We start from the raw sequence: 23,625 nt of genomic DNA on the forward strand, positions 1-23,625 counted from the left end.
GGGGCTGAAAACAATATTACATTAGGAATGAGGGAGAAAATGGAATATTTAACCTAGAAAAATAGGATATTGTAGATAGGATAGCTCTTATCACATCTTTGAAGTGCCGCCTGTGGAATTAAAGGGAGACAATTTAAAGATAATGGATACAAGCTTCAAGGTGGTAGATTTTGACCCAATGTAAATTCCCTTTTAATCAAGTTATACAAAAACCAGAAAGGATAGCCTTATGAGATAAAGTTTCCCATCACTGCAAGTGTTCAGAGACTGACTGACCTTTAGTCAGGAGTGTCATAGAGGAGAGTCTTGTGTTGGGTGGCAATTGTACTGAATGATCTCTAAGATGTTTTCCATTTCAAAGATCTTGCTATTTCCCTGTTTGTTTGTTTGCTTTTTTCTTTACCAAGATCTGAGATTTAATTGATGTGGGGGAACTCTCAGTAAGTAAACATTCTATACCTCATGCTTATGTAGAGCTGAAACAGTTTTGTAGCATATAACCTCAGAGAGTTTCCTGCAGTGTTTTTACTTTCTCAGGGTCACTTAGCCTCTATGTGTCAAAGGAGGCCTTGAACACAAGCTTTACTAACACTGAAACCAAGTATCCTCCAAGGCCATTTTGTGTCTTCTATTGCCAGTACCTTTCAATATTTGCCTCTAGTGCTTATGGTGCCCCACTGGAAGGCAGAAGCATTCTCCTTACTTTTCCGTGGCCTAGTTCCTCTCTGTACTCCGAGCTTCCAGTTAGTTACCTTTGGGGCTCTTTTGTTCACCAACAACTTTCAAGGGTGATATTAACTGCTTGATCAAAGCTCAAGTGCCTGTCTCTTGCTGCAGCCACAGAGATTGTGACCACAAAGTCACTGCCACTGTCCGGCTGAGAACAGGCATTGTTATTGACACACCGCTGCAGGAGTCCCCAGGAAGCTTCTTAAGTCAGTTGCTGTTTATTTCTCTGAACAAATAAATACTGAAACAGGAGCATGCCAAAATGAAACAAATCCCAGGCACTCTTCCAAATCTGTCAGCAGTTCAAATTCAGCTACGAGTTCAAATTCAGCCGCAACCTCACTTACCCTGTTTTAGCGAGACCATGCCAATCACACCCTGAATTTTATTTTTATACTGCAACAGGGCAGGCAAGAAGGCGGTTGGGAGGGATGGGCACTAGGTTGTGAACTGGTAAATGGCTTGTAAGTAGAAGTTAAGGCAGCTTGGTGGTAAGGTGGATAGACTGCTGGGCCTGGAGTCAGGTCAAGACTCATCTTTTTTTTTTAATTTATTTTGATTTATCAACAATCACTTCCATATGCTTTTGAGTTGAAAATTTTTCTCCCCCTTTCCCCCCCCAAGACGGCTTACAATCTAATATAGGCTTTACATTTACATTCCTATTAAACATATTTTCACATTAGTGAAGTCGTAAGTAAAAATTAAAACCAATAGGAGGAACCATCAGAAAGATGAAACAAAACTCAACAGAAAGTAAAAATAAATGATAGCGATTCGACTTCCATAGTTCTTTCTTTGGATGTGGACAGCATTTTCCATCACGAGGCCTCCGGAGATGTCTTAGATCCTTGTAATGCTGAGAAGGGTTCAGTTTAACAATATTAAAGACTCATCTTCTTGAGTTCAAATCCGACCTCAGAAATTTACTAGCTGTGTGACCCTGGGCAAGTCATTTAGCCCAGTTTGCCTCAGTTTCTTATCTGTAAAACGAGCTAGAGGAGGAAAAGGCAAACCACTCTAGTATCTTTGCCAAGAAAATCCCAAATGAGGTTAGGAAGAGTCGGGCATGACTGAGAGGGTTATTATAAGTGAAATGTTTAGGGGAAATGCAAAAAAAAAATGGCAAGGGGAGGTCAGGGGAAAGGCTACTCCCTCAACATAAAAACCATTGACTTCAGGTGCAGCCAAACTAGGGCAGAATAAGGTGTATTTAGGTGCCACTCTTTTGTTGTTAGGACTTCATCTAAATTCAGAGAGGGGACCTTGCAGGGTCTTCGGTATAGGAGAAAGTTCTTCCCCCAGCTCATTCAGCGGCCCCTCCACAGTACTTTTGCTCTCTCCTTGCCCTCCCCATCTTCCCACTGGCCCTGGCGGATGTGGTCAGGCTCCTCCACGGAGAAGCGAGCACTCGGTAGCATCCGCAGGCGCCGGAGCGAGCCAGTGCTAGAGGATCAGGGAGGCGGTGCTAAAGCCCGCCCAGGCGCAACGGAGGCGGTGGCTCCTTCTCCTCTTAGTTCCTCTCCTGCCCGGCGCTCAGCGGAGCCAGGCGGCTGCAGCTCTCTCTGGCCGCTTGTAAGTCTCTCCGGTTGTTTGTAGCTGCTACGAATCAGTTACCAGTCCGCTCTGGCCCCGGCCCCAAACGATCTTCGGCTGCCGGTAGCGCCGCCCGGACCCCCGGCAAGGACTCTGCTCCGAGGTCAGTACGCATGCATGCAACCTGTGTGCTTTGTTGTCTTCTGCTTCTCTAGTCCCCAAAGCTTGTAACTCCGTAGTGCTGACTCCCTCCCCAGGGGGCCCACCGAAGAGATTTGACTCTTCCCTTAAGCCGCTTGCGATGATTGCAACTGCCTCCGGGTTTGCGCGGGCTGCCCCCTCGGACTGAGCCAGGCGGGAGCCCTGGGCTCAGCCTCAAGTTGCCGGCGCCGCGGAGATCCCATCCCGCTCGCCCGCCCTTCCACCTGCTCCCCGGCGCTTTGGGAAAACGCCGAGATGAAGAATGAAGAGCCCCTCGTGGGTCTCTCACTTTCGTCTTCCCCGCCAAGGGATGCTAATAAAAGCAACCTGTCAGTGGGAATCTGTGGGTGATGGGCATGCATTCATTCTTTTGTTACTGGGATGTTGAGCATGGACCACCATTGTTCCCTTTGGGGCGGCCGTTAGGAAACGAACTAGTTTAACTAGGGATTGGCCTCCGGGTGGGTGGGTGGGGATCCCACCCCAAAATCTTCGAAGCCAAACTACGGGTCAGCAGAGCCAGTTGATGAGTGTAAACAGCTTCGTTTCTTTTTGGGGGGCTGGGGGGACGGTGGCAGGGGAAAAGATGAGAAAGGGTTACATTTTGCAAATGACGCCTCTTGCATTAGTGACTTCGGGAGAGAGACTTTCAACAACCTATGCGTGCTCTACCATGGGCACTTTCTGTTGGCAAGCTTGGGAAAGAAAGTAAGTTTGGGGGAAAGACAGCTTTCTTGTCATTTGGAATGTACACAAAACCCAACCAAACAAAACAACAATAGAACAGGTTAGTTGCATTTCTCCCGATTCATTTATTGCTTTGTGGATCCATTTTTGCTTAAACCTGAACCTTTGGTTTGGTTTGCTAAACCTTATGAGAGCCATTGAGAGGACTTGAGCATTACAACTAGGCTTTCTTGTAGTCTTTGGAGGAATCTTTTTCTAGACTGCTTTTACCACACTTGGAAGAGGATCAAAATATTAGACTTTTCATTTTAGGTATTGAAGAAAGGGTCGATTCAGCCTTAGCTAATTGTTTCTAACATAGAATACAAATTGAGGAAAAGCTTCATTTGCAATATTTACGAAAACTCATTGGCATTTTTCCTGCAACTTTTTTTTTGGTACCTGCCTGAAGTATTATTACAACCAGCTTTAAACTCCCAAATCTGGTGTTAGAAGTCTGAAATAGAAAGGTGCAGGAGGGGGAAGCTTCCATACCAGAGGAGGCAAGGTAACATTAGTCTCTTAATTTTAGGGGGAAGTTCTGCATTCAGTGAGGATCAACCTCAATGGTGAGCCAAAGAGCAACAGGTGAGCTCTCTGTCAGTAGCTCTGTGGAGTGTAAATGGGAAACTTTAGCTGTGTAGTAAGGGCAGGATGTTCAGTTGACTGGTGAGTGGGAGGTTACCAGGATATGTGACAGTAATAGGCAGGGCCAACATTATAAAAATAGAATAGAGTTTTAGAAAATAAGGGAGAGGGGATGCCTCCCTGGTCACTTCATCCCATTAGAATTGCAGGAGCACTTAGATTCCCAGGGGTACCCATACATCAAGAAATACTATTGCCTCCAGGAGTTAATAAAAACTCTTGTTATGAAGGGCCTTCAATACTCTTCATAAACTAGCCCCTTTCAGCCTTCTTCCACCTTCTTCCATAACATGTACTCTATGATCCAGTGACACTAGTCTCCTTACTGCTCTACAAACAAGACAGGCTCCTGGAATTTTCTGTGGCTATCTCTGATACCTGAAATGGTCTTCCTCGTGTGCTTCGACTAGAGACCTTCTTGGCTTTAAGTCCCAAAAAACTCCCACCTTCTAGAAACCCTTCCCTCATCCTTCTTAATTCCAGTGCTTTCCCTCTTTTATTATCTCCTATTTATCCTGTATAGTTTGCTTTGTATATATTTATTTACATGTTGTTTCCCCCTTTAGACTGTAAGCTCTTTGAGGGTAGGGACTTGAAGCTTTTTCTTTCTTTTTTTTTATCCCCAGCATTTAGCACAGTGCCTGGCACATAGTAGGCACTTAAGAAAAGTTTATGATTTATTGAGATACAAGATCACCAGGCACTTTGAATCTATATGATTGTCTTTTAATAGTGAACCAGTCAGCTGGAACAATCACTCTAATCTACAATTCACCTGGACTGGGAGGGCTTTCAAATTTTTCTTGTGTGTAGATCATTTTTCCTTTAGCTTCCCTCATCAGATCCATCTAAGGATGGAGAATGGCTTTCCCTTCAAACCTAAGGGGAGATGAGGAGAAAGTTGTCACAAAGACAAGGCAGAAGAATTGGACTCAATTCTGGCTCTGTCACTTTTTATTTGTGTGACCTTGGGCAATTTGCTTAACCTCTCTGGGCCTCAGTTTGCTTATCTGTAAAATGAAAGATTGGATTAGATGATTTGGGAGGCTCCTTCCCGCTCCAAATCTGTGACCATAAAAACAAGTTTGAAAGGCCCACCTAAGTAGGTCACACATAGGTCATTACATTAGTAGAATTGTGTCTCTGTACAGAGAGACAAAGTAGGAAAGCAACCATGTTAAGATTCAGGAAACCTAGGTTTGAGTCATGCTAGTTCTGTCACTAATTTCATGACCTATGATAAAGCATTTAAATTTGGTGCCTCAGGCTTATCTGTAAAATGGGGATTAATAATTACTGCATTGCCCATGTCACAGAGTTATAAGAATCAAATGAGAGCTGTGAAAGCATCATGAAAATGTAAACTGTTATTATATAATAAGGCGGTATTAAGCCACTTTTGACATTTACTGACAAATGACTTCATATTAAATGTCCTTTACTATATACATAGTTTTGGGACACACATATACATGCATTTTAACTTTCCTTTTTGTTTTTTTCCCCAATGTTTATGCATTTGGAGAATGAGGAGAGTTAAAATTTGGTTGCAGGGGTACCCTGCACATGAATAGAAATGAAGAGAATAGAAATTACAGGGAGAGAGAATCTGTTAGCATATGAATATTGTGAGATTTGCATATTGGAATGAACAATGTACACCTGAAAGATGAAAGGATTTTATATAATTGGAAATCCTGTCTTCCTGTAGTAAATCAAACATGATTCTCTACACATGCCTTTGAAGATTGGTGAAGTCTCAATTTAACGTGTTGCTGTGACTACTCTGAGATTAACTTTCTCTTTGAGAGCCTTCTTTAGTGAGGTTTTGAATCCTATTATAGAAGACTTTAACTCAAATTTGAACATTTATCTTGAAAAAGTTAAGTGTCTCAGTGTTTCAAAGAGTTAATTATAATAAACTTCAAAGGAGAAATCCTTAGTATTTTAAGTTTTGTTAAAAAAAAGTATTTTAATTACAAAAAACCTTCCAGAATAATGGATTTTGAAATAAATGTGCAAATGAAGGTATACTTAGTCAAGGATGCTGAATGGACAGAGTTTTGTTTGTCTGATAGTATGTAGTGTAATTAAACTACTGAACTAGGAATCAGGAGATATTAACCTATTCTACCGAAATTTCCTGTTCATTTCAGTAAGTCCTTATTTACTCTGGCCTCAGTTTTCTCCTCTGCTAATATGAGCCTGGAAGATCTGGGTTCAAGTGTCACCTTTGACCTCAGGCAGCTGTCTAGAACTTAAGTTCCCTAAACCAACAAAATCATGACTTTAAAAAAAAGACTTTAAAGTCCTTTTGACCTTCAGAATTTTACAATTTCTATTGTCCTTTGAGACTTTATTATATGCAGGGTTAATGACCAAGGAGAGGAACGGGGTTGTTGTTGTACTACAGGGATCCCTTGGACCAAATCTGGCCTCAGATACTTACTAGCAGTGTGAACTTGGGCAAGTCACTTAAACCTCTGTTTGCCTTAATCCAACTGAGAAGGAAATGGCAAACCACTCCGGTATCTTTACCAAGAAAACCACAGAGACAGTACCGGCCATGGGATCAGGGAGAGTCGGCCCTGACTGAAGGACTCAACAACAATAACAAACAGAAGTTCTAACTTGCTAGTAGTAGTCACTTACTAGACAGTGATGAAGCTAGGACCTCAAAGTTCTCTGATGCAAATCAAGTCATCTTTTTCAACTAAACCATTTTGCTTGATGAATAAAGCTCTTTATTTGCTGCAAAGTATACTACATAGACTATTTATCCAAGGCACCACTTTATACTTTGTTTCTCTCCTAGGAATATTTTCTATTCAAGTGAAATATATGTAAATTACTTTAACTTTGAAGTACTATATAAATATCATTATTCAACAGATACACTTTAAATTGTTTTCCACAAATTACTCAGGAGTAATTTAGACTGCAACAAATTGTCTTACCCCCTTCCCTCCCCCACACAAAGGTGAAGTCTACAATCTCCCAGTTTTATCTGTTACTCTTATTCAAAGAGGAGTGGTGGGAATAGCTGAGATTCCCCAAAGGCAGAATAGGATTCTTTGTTGATTAGAACACAGAACTTTCTCTAGTTCTTAGAGCTCTGCCTGTCCTGGGAAAGGATTTTTGGTTGGACCTGGAGGGGAGAAGGAACCAAAAAATTGTGAGGAAAAAATGTACTCCGAAAGGATTGTGAGTAGTCCTGTTTGGCTGGAATGTAGAATATTTTAAAGGAAGTAGTTTGGGACAAACATGGCATCAGATTGTGGAGAACCCTACGGTCTGAGCAAAGGAGGTGAATCTTTACTCGGGAGGGCCTGGATTTCTAGGGAACAGGAAGTGGTGCCACCACTGTGGCACCCCCTTGCCTGGTACTGCTCATAGAATTTGAAGGAGCAGAGTTGGTCAGCAGACATTTAATGTGTGGAGATACAAAGAAAGACCAAAATATGGTTCCTGTCTTAGGGAAGCTCACATTCTAAAGGTGGATACAATATGCAAAAAAAAGTACATGTAAGACATGTGTGTGTGTGTGTGTGTGTGTGTGTGTGTGGCATGCACGCACACCTGCGCTCGCATATGTATATATATTCCTTTTGATGAGCTAGAGGACCACCAGGACTTCTTATCTTTCCTGCCATTTTATCATGTCGTCCTTCAAGACTTAACCATCTGCCCTGTTTCTATGCCCTGTGGGCCCCCCCCCATGGTCATCTGACTGACTGAAATAGCCTAAAGATTCACCAGTCTTGCCATTTGCCCTGTTGCACTTAGGACTTCCAACCTTTTCCATCTGTCCTGCAGATGAACTTTAAGAGTGTGAGCTCCTCGAAAGCAGGGATTGTCACATTTTCTTCTGTTTATTTGGCACCTTTTAAGCACTTTTTAAGTGTTTGGTTTTTTTCATTCCGTCATAGACATTTAGGAGTCTTTTGAGTAAGAGTGACATGTCCATATCTATCGTGAGGAAGATTAGTCTGACAGTGTTATAAAGGATAATATGGAGAGTAGAGGTGGAAAGCCTGCAGGAGAGGTGGATAGTAATGAAGGCTTTGACCAAGGTTTTGGCACTGGGAATAAAGAGGAAGGAAGGAGTAGCTTTGAGTAATTATGAGGATAGAATCAGAAGGACTTAGTAAATGACTGGATGAGAAGAAGTGGAGGAGGGGAAGAATCAAAGATAACTAGGATTTTGGAGAGAAATCAGATGAACTTTCTGACTTGGCCTATATTTCAGTAACAGAATGAAATAATTAACCTAGGCTATTAACAGAACAAAGAAGACTCTAATAAACAAAATTAGGCCAACAGATTTTTTTTTGAAGCCACAAAGCAGGGAAGGGAGGAAAGTATATATGGTTTGACAAATTTAATGGGAAAATACATTTGCAGGTGTTGAGATTCTCTTTGGGGATGACTTGGCAAGTATTTTTTATGTCCATCCCATTCAGGATTTTGACTTTAGAGAAAAGCCAAAATGCAAAACAGTATTGATAAATGCCCTCAGCAAACGACTGCTTTTCTTGGCATGACTGGAACTGAAGAAAGGTAGAGATAAAAATGACTGACATTTTTTTTTTTTACCTTTAGCTGCTAAACAGCAGGTGTGGAAACTGGGAGATCTCAGGAATATCAGCACAATTGCCTTCTGTTCTCTGCTCTATCTCAGAGGTAACTTGCTTTTTATTTCTTAAAACATGCACACCACACACAAAAAACCCAGCAAGTACAGTGGAATTTCTTTGTCTAATTCCCCTTGGACACACCAACCTCTCCTCGACTCACCTCCCTGCCATACTGGCCATGTAGTAAAGAAGCAATAGGTACTTTTAGGATGATTGATAACACTGATATTGGTAGGCAGATGAAAACCAGGCTATAGCAGACATTCACAGGGAAGTTACATAGCTGGGAATACAATTGGCTCAAAGGCTATCTGATTCTGTGTTCTGATGCATTATCATACTCTTTTTTTGAAGCCTAAAGACAACTGTTAGTTACTGGGCAAAAATTAAGAACCATTATGATGATGTTGCATTTCTACCATCACTTTCCCAGAAAGTGAAACCTCAGCTTGATTCTCCTTGAGATTGGAGCTCCCCTTTACTCTTTTGGGAACACGTTAGTGATTACAAAAATCCATTTTTTTTGTGCCCTTGCAGATGTCATCTTCCAAGGAAACAGCTGATTTGCTCATTCTTTAAGGTCACATTTCATTGTAGCTTCTTTTTGGCCTGTGTTTTTCAGGATTTCTTAGTTCTCACTCTGTAACAATTTCAAAAGTTGTTGTCCAAAAGGCCTTTGCTTCCTTACCTGTAATGAAGGCATTCATGGGGTTTAGAGATAGAAGTTACTTTAGAGATAATCAGATCCAACCCTCCCATCTTATAAATGAGTAAATGGTGGCCCAGGCAGGAGAGGCATCTTGGTCAAAGTTCACATAGCTGATGAGCAATTGAGTTGGTATTTGAACCCAAATCCTTTGGGGCAGCTAGGTGTGATAGTGCCTGGAGTTAGGAAGACCTGAATTCAAATCTGACCTCAGCTACTTATTAGCTATGTGATCCTGGGCAAGTCATTTAACGCTGTTTGCCTCAGTTTTCTCATCTGTAAAATTAACTGCAGAAGGAAATGGCAAACCACTCCAGTATTTTTGCCAAGAAAACCTCAGATGGGGTCAGGAAGAGGACCAACAACAGTAGCTGAACCTTTGACTCTGAAGCCCAATGCCTTTCTCATACAGTTATCTCTTCCACATCATGGACGATTAGGGATGCAGTGCCCCCGAGATCTCGCTTTGTACCAGAGAAGTCTGAATTTTTTCTTTTTCTTTTATGAGGTGTTTACAGTACCTTATTGTAAAATTTGAGTTAAGTATTTGGTCACAGGCTGTTTGTCATTGTTGGCCTTCATGTGTTGGCTGTAGCTTCCACAAAATTCCCCCCAAATTCCCATTTACAGAAATTTCTTATGCTGACCCCCAGTATATTGAAACTACAATATGGAAGAGAGAACTGTAATATGCTTTCTTTCCCTAGATGATATTTCCAGTCTCTTATATACAGCTCCAAACCCAATCTAAGTACCCAGTCCTTTAAGAAACTGAATCTCATTAGACAAAGGGCAGGGACCTTTAGGAAAGGCAGCTCTGACCTTGTTTCCCCTTCAACTGGTTGTGTAGGTGCAAAATTAAGATTTCTTTTTACTGATGCCTGTTGAGCCAACCAATTTGAGGAAGTCTCAATTTTAGTACTTATCCCTAACATAAAGTGCATGGTTTTAAGCAATTGGACTTTTCTGCCTGTTCTGTGTGTGCTGTATAAATCTGTACAAGGACAAATAACTTAGTTTGTAATGAGTGGAAGAGTGAAGAATGTTCTCACTTTCCCCTCATCTTAAAGTGATTTCAAATGTTTTAAATGTGTCCACTTGGAGGAAAAAAAGAACTACAGTTTCTATGCTGGGAAAATATTTTAGAACCGTAGATTTTAGATTGAGATGGGGACCTGAGGGATTGAATCCAACATACTCATTTTACTCAAAGTGATTTATCTGCCACTTAAGACCTATGACCTTGAGCACTTGATAGTTCTTGGCCTTAATTCCTCATCTGTAAAATTGAGGGGGCTGGATTATATAACCTTTCTTCCCAAGTTTTTTCCCAACTCTAAATCTATTATCCTACATATAATCCTTTATTGACAAATCAGCTGTAAGACTTTACACATGCATGTATGTGCATGCTATATACCTACATTGGAGGGCCTTATTCTTTTTCATTTGCATTAAAAAGAATTACAATATTTTTTGAGGCATTGGGAATAAATATGAGCAGGGACTGGTTGGGCTTTTTTCTTCCTCTGAAAGTTAAATTGACTGCCCATCAACTCATTTAAAAAATACAAAGCCAAACTAGAAATTTTTTCAGTTGGGTCAAGGAGGGAAAAGGGTAGGAACTCCAGAGTGTGTAGCATTCACCTGGGTCAAGGCCCCTTTAACCCCAAGGATGCTGCTGATTTTAGAACCCTTTAAAGTACAATGTCCTTGAAAAACATCCATAGTTATTCCTTTCTTAGCTTTGGCTCTTAGAAATTGGAAGGGAACTAAAAACCACATGAATGCTAGACCATGCAAATAAGTGGCTTACATTGTAGTATTTTTTTTTGTCTCTTATGATAGATAGTTCAGTTCTTACATGGCTACTACCTGAACTAGGAGTAAAAAAAATCTAAAATGTTTAAAATGAGCAAAACTGACAAAGTATACATGAACAACCAAAAAAAGCTTAAAAAGTTAAAATGTTAAGTGGAAATAAAGGATGATTTTTTTTTTGGTGGAGCTGCCAATAAGGAAGAAGCCATAGACGGAGGGCAGAACGAGGAAGATGGTGTGTATGACTGTGTGTGTATATGTGTGTGTGTGTGTGTGTGTGTGTAAGTGTGTGTGTGTATGTATGTGTTTGTGATCCTACCTATCTGGGGGACAGAACTGATGGAAGAGGTGGGATCTCGACATATTTTAGTGAAGAAAGGGAGATAGTTTAATTGGGATAAAAGGGAAGGAATTCTATGTGTAAGAATGTTTTTGGAAGAAGCATCATGAGTGAAGAAATCGTAAATATTTCCTCCTGCTTTTTCGCAGAAAAATGTAGAACTATGGTTTTGAAATATTTTGTATATCATTGGACACAAAATCAAAGGATCTGAAGAGTTCAATCCTCTGATCTATACGTGAACAACAATTTCCATTATGACATCAGCAATAAGTGGTTATCAAGTCTTCTTTGAAAACCTTTGATGAGCAGAAATCTCTCCTTCCACCTCATTACCTCCCAAGGCATCTCATTAAACTTGTGGATAATTCTGATTATTAAAAAGTTTTTCCTTACATCAAACCGAAATCTTTTCTGCAAATCTCCATTGTAATGTGTCTAGTTCTGTGCTCAAGGGCTCTGCAGAACAAGTCTACCATTAGGACTGCCTTTCATAGAATTGAAAATGGGCTTCCCCTCCCCCCTTCAAACACTCCCATTCTCTAGTCAAAACTGTTTTTTATAATAATAGTAATACTAAGACGTTTTACTTTCTAATGGGTAAATATGGATAGATGAAATCCACATAAACAAAATCTCTTTGGGGAGGTCCACAGAACAACTGATCTAGCCAAAAGGGCCTGAAGGCCTGAGCTGAGGTGGTGGTTCTGTGAGTAGAGAGAAGATGAAATAGAATTTTGTAGACATAGGATCAGGAAGACCTAACAAGTGAATGACTATGATAGGTAGGGGGAGGGAAGTATCAAAGATAATGCCAAGGTTACAAACCTGGGAGATTAGTGGAATGGTAGTGTCTTTAGTTGAAATAGGAAAGGTTGGAAGAAGGGTGGGTTGGGGTGGGGGTGGGAGGGTAATATGAATTCTGTTTTGGGCTTGTTGAGTTGGTAATGGCTAGGGGACAACAGCTGGAGCTCAGGAAAGAGACTAGGCCTGAATATACACAAACAACTTCTTGAATACAATTCTAGAATTCTAGAATTCTGCTGGGAAGAGAAGCCAAGCTCAATAGTCTATAGTTTGCAGGCTCTAACCTCTTGCTTTTTTGTCTTTTTAAATTGAGATATCTGCCCTGCTATTTCTCTCTTATTCTCCAAGGTTTTTCACAAAATTGATTCACTATCATTGACTCAGCTATTACATCGGCGGCTAGTTCTTTTCCTACCGGAAGATGTAGTTCATCTCGGTCTGGTAACTTGAAGTCATTGAGAGGACCTGGAGGTTCTACAGCTATATTGTCCTCAGGTTTCTAATCCCTGTTAATAATTTTTGGTCTGTCCTTCTCAGTCCAAAGATCATTGCCCTTAGAAGACAACATATAAAACAAATATGAATTGTGACTTCCATAAGTTGTAACCACACATTAACATCATTCCATCTACCCAGCCAATGCTTTTGTCTCTATCTTAATCTTCCTTGTGCCTCAAATGCTTTAAAAGTCTTTTTTGTTGTCACTGCCAGAGTCAGCTCATTTGAGACTTCAACATCTTCCTGTTATTCTTTTCCTTAAAATATATACACATATATTTTTGCAAACTTAATAGTGGCCAACAAAAAAGAACAAAAGTATACAAAACAAGGGATAAAATATATCCATTATTTGTCAAGACAGAGCCAAGCAAATGAATAAACAACCAATAAGCAAAATATGGACTTTTGTTCATGTGCTCCACAGTCTGCTCAAAGATTTACCACCTTTGGCTTGATTTCTTTCATTTAATCCCTGTTATTTTAGAGCTCCGCTGCTCTATCCCCCTCACCTTATGCATGAGGGGGATGGGCTGTCTGAGCACTAAGGTCTCTTACCGTTCTAAATCCCTAATCCTAGTCTTTTTTCTTCTTTTATTTAAAATATGCACATTATACTTTATATAAACATAGTTGTAATCTGTGGATGCAGTTCCAGTTCTGCTGACTTTTGTTTTCTTTCACCTTATATAGATCTTTCCTTATTTCACTGTATATTTCATACTTACCAGAATTTTTAAAAAAATAGCTCCTGAAGCTATTTTTTACAGGATATGGCAGCATCCTGTCCTTATCTTGTTTGTACCTAGCTGTCTGCATGTTGTCTCTACCATTAGACCTTGAGTTCAGGGGCTGGGTTTTTTTTTTATTTGTTTGCTTTTAATGTGTTGCCTTTCTTTGTATGTCTAGCGTTTAAGAACACTGTCTGACACAAAGTAGATTTTTGTTTTTAGGCAATTAGGATTAAGTGACTTGCCTAGGGTCACACAGCTAGTAAGTATCAAGTGTTTGGTCTGAGGTGGGATTTGAACTCAGGTCCTCCTGACTTCAGGGCTGGTGCTCTATCCACTTGTTCACCTAACATGCTACTTTTTTTTTTAGCATGCCTATCTTTGTTTCTTGCTAAAAATTTTATTATTTATTTTTAGTATTCTTTTTAAACTTTTTGAGTTCCAAATTCTCTCTATCCCTCCTGCCCCTCCCCCACCCATTGAGAAGGCAAGCAATATATCTATTATACTTGTGAAATCATGCAAAACATATTTCCATATAACCATGTTGCAAAAAGCAAGAAAAATAAAATGAAAAAAATCTTTCTACTTTAAACAAATTATCATTAGTTATCTATCCTTTCCCCCCCATCTTCTGTGTATGTGTTTTTAAAAACCTAAGTTGGTAAATAAGTTTCCTGTATAGTCCTGTTGATTTCTTCAGGCCGTTCTTTTCCTCCTCAAAATTATTCGTCTGTGTCTTTCTTTTAGCGAGCATTTATCTTGTGTGACCTCAGGCAAGGCAAACCCCTAGTAGAAGAAATGAGATTTGAATCCAGCTCTCTTGATTCCAAGCTCAGTGTTCCCTTAATTACACCCTCCTGGCTGGCAGGTGCCAGATTATGGAGGACAGTGAATACCAAGCTAAAGATTTGGTTTGTCCCAGTTGTGCACAGTGCTTTGCCTGCATTCTGGTAGTTATTTAATGTTTTATTGAATTAAAAAATGGAAGTAAATTGAATTAAAGGAATTACTGGAAAAGAACATTGTGTAATCTAGGTAGCTTGAGACCAGATGTAAAGCAAATATACAAATTATTATCACATTATTTGTGTAATGCCTACTTAAAAAAAAAGCATGTTCACATGCATTTTCTTTTCAATTCTATATATTTATTTTACGCAGTTAATCAACTTTCCATAGCCATAAAACATATTTAACATTAGAAATATAAGATTAAAGTTTCAGTGTGCATACATAAGGGATCCAACTAATCATATCTCTGAACCTCCTTCTGAATATGCTTAAAACTGCTGTCCGATACTCAGCTCCAGGTCTTTGATTAGGACAGTGAAATCCAGGAAAAACTGCAGGCGTGCCAGGAGGTGGATTAATCTGCTAGCCTTCTTCTCTCTCTTTTTTTAAAAATTAATTAATTTATTTTTAGTTTTCAACATTCACTTCCACAAGATTTTGAGTTCCAAATTTTCTCCCCATCTCATCCCTCCCTCACATGCATCTTTTTCCACCTCTTGCCCTCCCCTGCTAACCCATATTCCTGGGCTATCCAAGAACCTATTGGAACCACCCCAGCAGACTACACAGGTGCCCTTCCCCCTCAAACATTCCCCTCAGGGATCCTAGATCCCATTCTGTACCCTTCCAGTGCAGGAACACTGTAGGAAGAAGAACTTTCACTATGGGTGAACCCTATCCTCTTGCCTTTCCCTTTTGGCCTTTCCATCATCCAGAGCATCCAGAACCCATTTGGTCTACTTGACTCTTCCTTTGGCTTGTATGAGATGGGAGTCATGAACTCTATTCATTCAGGTGAGATGGAAGGCCGCCAGGCCTTACCATCTGCCTTGCCTCTATGTCCTGCAGATTCTTGGCACTGTTAATTAACTGACAGGGCCTTACCATCTACCCTGCGGCTTCCATGCCTTTTCATTTGCCCTGAAGCCAGACTTTTTTCATTTGTTGTCTCCCCAGTTAGTGTGAACTCCTTGAGAGTTAGGAATGACACACTTTTCTGTTTATATCTCCCGGTGCTTATCGCATTGCTTGACACTAAGCAAGGGCTTAATAAATGCTTCTTCTGTCACCTGTTACTTTAGTTGGAAAGGTGAAAGTATGTATGGGCCATAAAAGATAAATAATAGAGAAACTACTAAATACTAAAAGAAGTGAATACTGGGCAATTTTACTTAGTTAACTTTAAAGAGGCAGCATGCAGGATAGACTGGCCCTGGAGTTAGGAGACCCTGAGTTCAAATGTGACCATGTGATCATGTGACCTTGAGCAAGTCACTTAACCTCAATTGCCTCTTCCCAAAAATAGAAGATTCGGCATGTATGGTAAAGAACCAATCTTTGAATCAAGAAGACCTGGGATCAAGTCCTGTTTCTGCTACATATGAGCTGTGTGATTCAATTTCTCAGCCCCCCAAGGCAGCTCTTTTAAGACTCTAGGTTGTAGAACAGAAGTTGATATTCAGTGACAGACGGTAGGGGGATGGTAGATAGACAAATAATTGTGGGAGTACCCTAGAGCAATGAAATCAAAGACTCTGTCCCCATACCTAATCCCAACTTTCAGATGGAAATAAAACTGCCAATTTTTCTAAAACTCAAGATAGCTAAAAACTTCCTGCAAGTTCTTTTCCTAAACTTTTTCATGGGCAAAATAATGCCTTTCTTGTTTATTCTGAGATTTAAAGTATTGCCTTATTTACATAGAAACACTGAAAAAATTCTGAGGTCATTGTAATAAGCAGCCAGAAACAGTTTTGAAAGTTTGCCAGGGTAATGAATTAGGAAGTGTCACTGACACTAAGAGCCTAGAGATTTGGAAATCATTGAAACAACCACCTAAATGGCAAGGCAAAACTCAGTATTTTAAGCATCAAAGGTGAGAGATATATTTTGACTACCCTTTTCCATCAGATACTAGAGTGGTAAAAGACATTTTGCTGTTAAAAATTATTTTATGGATACATTAAAATTTCTACCCAAGAAAAATAACTTTTTTTAAAGGTACAGTGCCCATTTCAAAGTGAACGTGGCCAGAACCTACAGCCAGCATATTGAAACAGTTTTTCTAAACGCATGTGAAAGAGACAAAATGCTCTTTTAATTAACTGTATTTTTTGGTAGCCTGATTTATCTCCACATTTATTAAATCGCAGGTAACGACTCAAGCTCTTTCATGTTTGACTGTTGGAGGTTTATCCTGTGCAAGGAAACTGGAAGTAATCATTGCTCTTCACCCCTACCTCAGACTAATGAGGTCAAAGAGGGAAGAAACTGAGCATCAGATTGATGTGTCTGATGTCATCCGGCTTGTTCAAGATAAACAGCAGGTGACAGTTCTACAACCAGGTAAGAGCTTGGCATTTCACCACTTATGCTTTAAAACTCTAGGCTTCTTATTAATCAAGCTTAAGAAGGCACCCCTCCTGGGTATCAGCTCCTTGGTAGGCAAGAAGGTACTTTCAAAACTGATTAGCTCTTATGCCATAGGAAATAATTTGATAAATTATCACTTCTCTCAATGGTTACCCTAGTAACTTGAAAGGGTCGAAGGCAGGTTTTGACTGCCTGAGAATGGCATTGTGGGAGAATCTGATGCTACTTATCATAAAAATCTTAAGTAGTATCCAGTACTTGGCTGAATAATGAGGAGGAAAGGTTTTTTAAGGTGTTCTAAATAAATTAAGTTCTGTATTTTGAGCTACCTTAAAACCACTTAAAATGCAGTAATACAATAAACCATTTTGGTATAGTAGAAAGAATCCTGGGGTCAGAGGAACAGAACCTGAATTTGAATCCTGCCGTAGTCATTTGCTACCTAATGATATTGGGGGAAATAACCTTAATCTCTCTGGTCCTCTGTTTCCACGTCTGTAGAGTGATCTTGTTGGACTAGATCATCCAGCTCTGATATTCTGTGCGTGTGTAAATAAAGCATAGAGTACACCTCAGGGAGGAATATTTAACAGGCTTTGCTTTATTTTTAAAAACATAGAAGAGCTATTGTTCAGGTGTGATGTGTCATCAGAGCAGATTCTGTGGTGCCAAGCAAGCCAGAGAACAATGACTGAAAGCAGAGTCGGCGAAGCAGGCAGGTGGAGATAGTCCTAAGGCTCTAATCAATTTGAAAAGCTCCATCTGGATTAAGGAGGTGAGGTCAGGATAACACACTTCTATCTGATCCCCTCACCCAATTTAAAGTTCTCAGTGCACTCAATGGAGGTCATTGCTCTGCTTTTGTTTCTGGCCACATTTCATCTTTTCAATATTTTTGTTGTTGACCATGTTGATTAGTCTCCCAGATGGAGGTTAATTTGTTTTCTAATGAGCGGTTGTGCCTTCTTTCATCTTGAATGTTTAACTGGGTTATTAGTAGAATACTATGATATTACTTTAATAATATGTAAAATTATATGTACAGTCGTGTTTTTCATGGGCTTCCTGGTATTGAGGAAGACAGCCGAAGTAAAGATATCATGGTTTTCTAAAGAGTTTGGAATGTTTGATCTCAGAGAACAGGGAGGTTATAACTATTGTTTACAGTGAAGCATGCCAGCCTCTCTGAAGGAGAGGCAGTGCCACGTGGAAAGAACATTGATCTGTAGGCAGAAAACCTGGGTTTCAGTTCAAGACTCTGAGCCTTACTAGCTGGGTCATCCTGGGCAAATCATTTAATCCCCCTAGTCTAGGACTCTTCACTTATAAAATGGACATAATAAACCCTGCTCTACTTAGCTCACAAGATTGTTGTGAAAGAGAGCTTTTTCAAAACAAAAAACCTAAGAGTGTTATGTAAATGTGAATTATTCAGAATGATCTTAGTGCCCTGAGAAATTAGACTTTTTTTCTTTCCATTTTAATTTGAAGGCAGAATTATAGAAAAAGTGTATTTTTGTTTTGGTTTGGTGAATGGAGGCTTAACTCATTATGTTGTTGTTTAATCGTTTCAGTTGTGTCCGATTCTTTGTGACCCCACTTTGGGGTCTTTTTTTTTTTTTGGCAGAGATACTAGAGTGTTTTGCATTTCCTTCTTCAGCCCATTTTGCAGATGAGGAAACTGAAGCAAATAGGATTGAATGACTTGTCCAGGGTCACACAGCTAGTAGGTGTCTGAGGCCAAATTTGAACTCAGGAAGATGAGCCTTCCCAACTGCAGACTGGGCACTCTATCTTCTGTGCCATCTGATTTAGTAGTATGATGAGGTAGTGGAAAAATATTGGAGTTAATTCAGCAAAAAAAATGTCGGTAAGTATCCTACCTCCATAACTTATTAGCTGTATGACCCTGGACTGGGCGACCTCTCTGAGCCTCATTTTGGTCATGTGTAAAAATGGATATGATGATATTCATAGTATCTACTCCATATGGTTCTCGTGTGGATCGGATTAGAGGATTTTGCAAAACTTAGTGCTATCAAATGGAAGAGGCAGTGTGGTAGAATGGATAGAGATCTTCCAAGATCCTTCAAGGATAGAGTGGCCTCCAAGTCAGGAAGATGTGGGTTCAAGTCCTGACTCTGAGGGTGCTGACTGTTCAACCCTGGTAACCTCTCAGTGCCCCACCTATTATGTTATTAGGGATACTTTTCAAATAGGTGATGCATAATTTAGACCAGCATCTTACAGAGATATATGCACCTGTGCGTGTATACCTATAGACTTTTTTCTTTAATAATCTTCAACTCAGTTGCCGCTTCATTGAAGCCTGGTCTTTCTGAGGTTGGAGGAGATCTTATTCACTTTAGATCTCTTAACCTGGAGATTGGCCTTCCCTGGGTCTTGTCTGCAGGGGAAGGAAAGGGAAGGGAACAACCATTTATGAACATATACGATGTGCCAGGCACTGTGCTAAGTGCTATACAAATAAAATTTCATTTGATCCCCAAAACAATAGCATCTGAGAGGTAAGTGCTATTATTACCCCCATTTTCCAGGTGAGGAAACTGAGGCAGACAGAGATGGAGTGATTTGCCCAGGGTCAATCAGTGAAGAAGTGTCTGCAGCAGGATTTGAACTCAGATCTTCTTGACTTCAGACTCAGTTCCCTATCTACCTAGCTTCCCTATGCTTTAGGGTTTCAGTCCCTCTTGGTTGGACATAATCAAGCCTTTGCTGTCTTGCTAGCAGAAGAGTCTATTGGTTGTCAAGGGAAAGGCTTTGGTGTTGTTTGTTATCTGTCATTCTTCTTGAGCCCCTGTTATATTGCTGGTCTAAATTTGAACTGGCACGGTCCTTTTCTAGTTGGAATAGCTTTTCACAGTCCCCAGACTTTTCTTGCCCTGCTCCTGATATCTGCCCACCATCCAGATATACTTGATTTCTTGTTGTTTTTTATTTTTTGCAAGGCAATTGGGGTTAAGTGACTTGCCCAGGGTCGCACAGCTAGCTAGTAAATGTCTGAGGTTAGATTTGAACTCAGGTCCTCCTAACTCCAAGGCCAGAGCTCTATCCACTGTGCCATCTAGCTGCTCTTATGCTTGATTTCTTATTATCTACTTTAGGTCCCTTGAAGGTTTACAGCCTAGTAGTCCTTAAGGCATGCTACCTTCATGGTTTTAAAGAGCATGAAATTAATGAACTATGCTAACACATGATTTTAGAACCAAAGATCTGAACAGATTTTAGTGCTTCTAGGATAGAATAGAGTTTTTAAAAACCAGGACATAAACTTATAGAACTCTATTTCTATCTCCAGTACTTTGCATAGAGCAAATGCTTAATAAATGCTGTATTCACTTGTAGAACCCACTACCTTCATATTTTAAATGGGCAGGAAAAGATTAGACTGCATGACTTTCGAGGTTACTTCCAGTTATTTGGACTACATTTTCATGTCTCTCCCTTGGATAGTTCTGGATGAAAACTGACAATATCATACTCTACAATTCACTTTTCTAGTATCCATACACTGTAATCCTTCTGTTTGCATTTTTATCCATCACCACCTGTCTTCATTCGAAAATGTATTCGTAACAGGTTCCAATTTCCAAACTTGCAGATTGTTTTTCCTTCATTATATTTTAGGCTGGCTGTTTCCTGATCAGTCGCATGTCTTACAATAACAATGACATCTAGCATTTACATAGCACTTTAAGGTTTGTGGTATTTTATTCATGTTATCTCATTTTATTCTCGACAAACCCTGGGAGGTAGTGCTATTATCCCCATTTCACAGATGAGAAGACTTTACCTTCTGTTAAATAAATGCCCTGTTATCTTTCAAGGGGCAAGGGAAGAAGCATTTATTTAGTGCCTCCAATGTGCCAGGCATTGTCCGAAGCACTTTGCAAATAATATCTTATTTAATTCTTATAACAACCTTGGGAGACAGATGCTTTTATTATCCCGATAAATACAGTTAAGGAAGCTGAGACAGGCAGAGGTTAAGTGACTTGCCCAGGGTCACACCACAAGAAAGTGTCTCAGGCTGCATTTGAACTGAGTTCCTCCTGATTCCAGGGCAGGCATTCTATTTGCTGAGCCACCTAGCTGTCTTCTACCTAGTCTTTTGGAGGATCCATCTTACTTTCTGTCCACCCACTGTAAATGTTCAGTTTTATAAAATGATGGAGTTTCAAGGTGACAATAGGCCTTGAGTCACATTTGTAATTGTGGCCCTCAAATTTCAACGTTGTGGAAATAGTTGCATACCTAGGAGCCCTGTAGAAAATGTAAAAATTGTTAATATTTTTCTCTATTGTTGTGTTTTTATTTCTAATGTTTTAGTATTCAAACGCCTGATCTAGGCCCGATGTGAGAATTATGTTCATTTCTTCCCTTAGAGAATTTAAATCTTCCATACTGACGTTTAAGTTTATTTTCCACATAGATAGATTTGTATGCTGGTCATGAGGAAGGGAGAAACGTTCCAAAGTATTTAATAATTACGAAAACACGGGTGCAGTTTTGTTTTCTCCTGCCTTTTTTTAACCCCACTCCATCAATTACATACCTTATGAAATATCTGAAGGCAAAATGAGGTATTTCAACATAGTAAAAATGTATTTTAGCATTGTGTCTTTTAACTTTTCCATTTGAGTAAATTTATTAGGAAGATTTGCAGGTTTTGAGGCAGGTCACATGATGGGGAGGTGACCGAGTGATCACTGGATTCTGTATGAATTTTCATGTATGTTGTATGACCTCTGGTGAAGAAAGCATTGGAGTTCAGATCCTACCTCAGCCACTTGCTAGCTGTATCACCCTGGGCAAATGACTTAACCTCTATGTCCGCCTCAGTTTCCTTATTTGTAAAATCTGGGAATGATAATATTATCACCTACTTCCCAGGGTTGCTTGGAAGATAAAATATATTAATATTTGCCAAGCACAGATAAAACATGTTAATATTTGCCAAGTGCTTTTAAAAACTTAAAATGAAGTATAAATGCTAGCTGCTATCACTATACAGAGGCAGCTGTGTCTAGATACTTGCAGCCAATTTATTTGAAGCCTGGTCTAAGAGTCAACTTACACCTCAAGTGGAATATGCCTGTTTTCTGTTTTCTTTGTCTCTTCTTTAGTTCTGTCTCTTTGACCTGGTTAGCACTGCTTTCAATGTGGATAGTCACAAAATCATGCCACAGTTATTATTGTTTAAACTTTCCAGGAATCGTTCTATTGGTGGAATTTGTTGTTGAGTCTTTTCTGTCATGTTTCGCTCTCTGTGCCTCATTTGGGGTTTTCCTGACAAAGATAGTGGAGTGGTTTGCTATTTCCTTCTCCAGCTCATTTTACAGATGAGGAAATTGAGGCAAATAGGGTGAAGTGACTTACCCGGAGTCACCTAGTCAGGCGCTTTTATTATCCCCATTTTACAGTTAAGGAAGCTGAGGCAGGCAGAGGTTAAGTGACTTGCCTAGGGTCACACAGCTACTGAGTGTTGGAGTCTGGATTTGAACTCAGGTTCTCCTGACTCCAGGGCTGGCATTCAATCCACTGCACCCCCTAGCTGCCTCAATATTGGTGGAATAGTAAACTGTAAATCTGAACAAATTTACATTTTGAGAAAGGCTATTAGAAACTGTTACTAAATTACCTTTTAGATTGTCTCTGGTGTTTCTGGAAGCTTTGTAGGAAATGTACACAGCTTGATAAGGAATCATTTCAATTGGTTTGATGATTGTCTTATAAACTAATTCATCATCTTTAAATTTAGTGACTATATTTTTAGTAGCTCTGGTCCTTTTTTAAAAAAAATTAGTTTATTTTTAGTTTTCAACATTTACTTTTGTAGATTTTAAGTTCTAAATTTTGCTTCCTTCCCTTCTCCTTCCCCAAGATAGCATGCAATCTGATACAGGCTATACATGTACAATCATATTAAACATTTCCACATTATGTTGTGAAAGAAGAATCAGAACAAAAGGGGAAAACCACAAGAAAGAAAAACAACAACAACAACAACAAAAGGGGAAAATAGTATGCTTCCATCTGCATTCAGACTCCATAGTTCTTTCTCTGGATGTGGATAGCATTTTCCATCATGAGTCTTTTAGAATTGTCTTACATGATCATCACATTACTGAAAAGAGCTAAGTCTATCAAAGTTGGCCATCATACAATGTTGCTATTACTGTGTGCAATGTTCTCCTGGGTCAGCTCACTTCACTCAGCATCAGTTCATGTAAGTCTTTCCAGGTTTTCATGAAATATGCTTGCTCATCATTTCTTATGCAACAATAGTATTCCATCACATTCAAATACCACAGTTTGTTCAGCCCTTCCCTAACTGATGGGTATCCCCTCAATTTCCAATTTTTTTTGCCACCACAAAAAGAGCTGCTATAAATATTTTTGTACATGTGGGTCCTTTTCCCTTTTTTGCGATCTCTTTGGGATACAGCCCTAGTAGTGGTATTGCTGGATCAAAGGGTATGCACATTTTTATAGCCCTTTGATCATAGTTCCAAATTACTCTCCAGAGCACAACTCCACCAACAATGCATTAGTGTTTCAATTTTCCCACATCTTCTCCAGCATTTATCATTTTCCTGTTTTGTCATATTAGCCAATCTGATAGGTATGATGTGCGACCTCAAAGTTGTTTTGATTTGCATTTCTCTAATCTATAATGATTTAGACCATTTTTTTCATATGACTATAGATAACTTTAATTTCTTCATCTGAAAACTTCCTGTTCATATCCTTTGCTCTGGTTCTTTTCTTGTTTGTTTGTTTTTGGCTTTTTGGTGAGGCAGTCGGGGTTAAGTGACTTGCTCAGGGTCACACAGC

General features: G+C 39.7%; 1 protein-coding gene across 1 annotated transcript in view; it reads left to right on the top strand.

The window, feature by feature from the left end:
• Positions 1-2,256: 2,256 nt before the first annotated feature.
• Positions 2,257-23,625, top strand: part of MCF2L (MCF.2 cell line derived transforming sequence like) — a 382,959-nt gene continuing 361,590 nt past the window's right edge. The window contains 4 exon segments of the mRNA XM_078147328.1: positions 2,257-2,428; positions 8,443-8,523; positions 16,548-16,657; positions 16,659-16,740. Of these exon segments, the coding sequence (XP_078003454.1) occupies positions 16,568-16,657; positions 16,659-16,740 (172 nt within the window). The 5' untranslated portion in view covers positions 2,257-2,428; positions 8,443-8,523; positions 16,548-16,567.

Source organism: Phascolarctos cinereus, unplaced genomic scaffold (assembly GCF_003287225.1).
Source record: "Phascolarctos cinereus isolate Bilbo 61053 unplaced genomic scaffold, phaCin_HiC Scaffold_7;HRSCAF=346, whole genome shotgun sequence".
Taxonomy (NCBI): Eukaryota; Metazoa; Chordata; class Mammalia; order Diprotodontia; family Phascolarctidae; genus Phascolarctos; species Phascolarctos cinereus.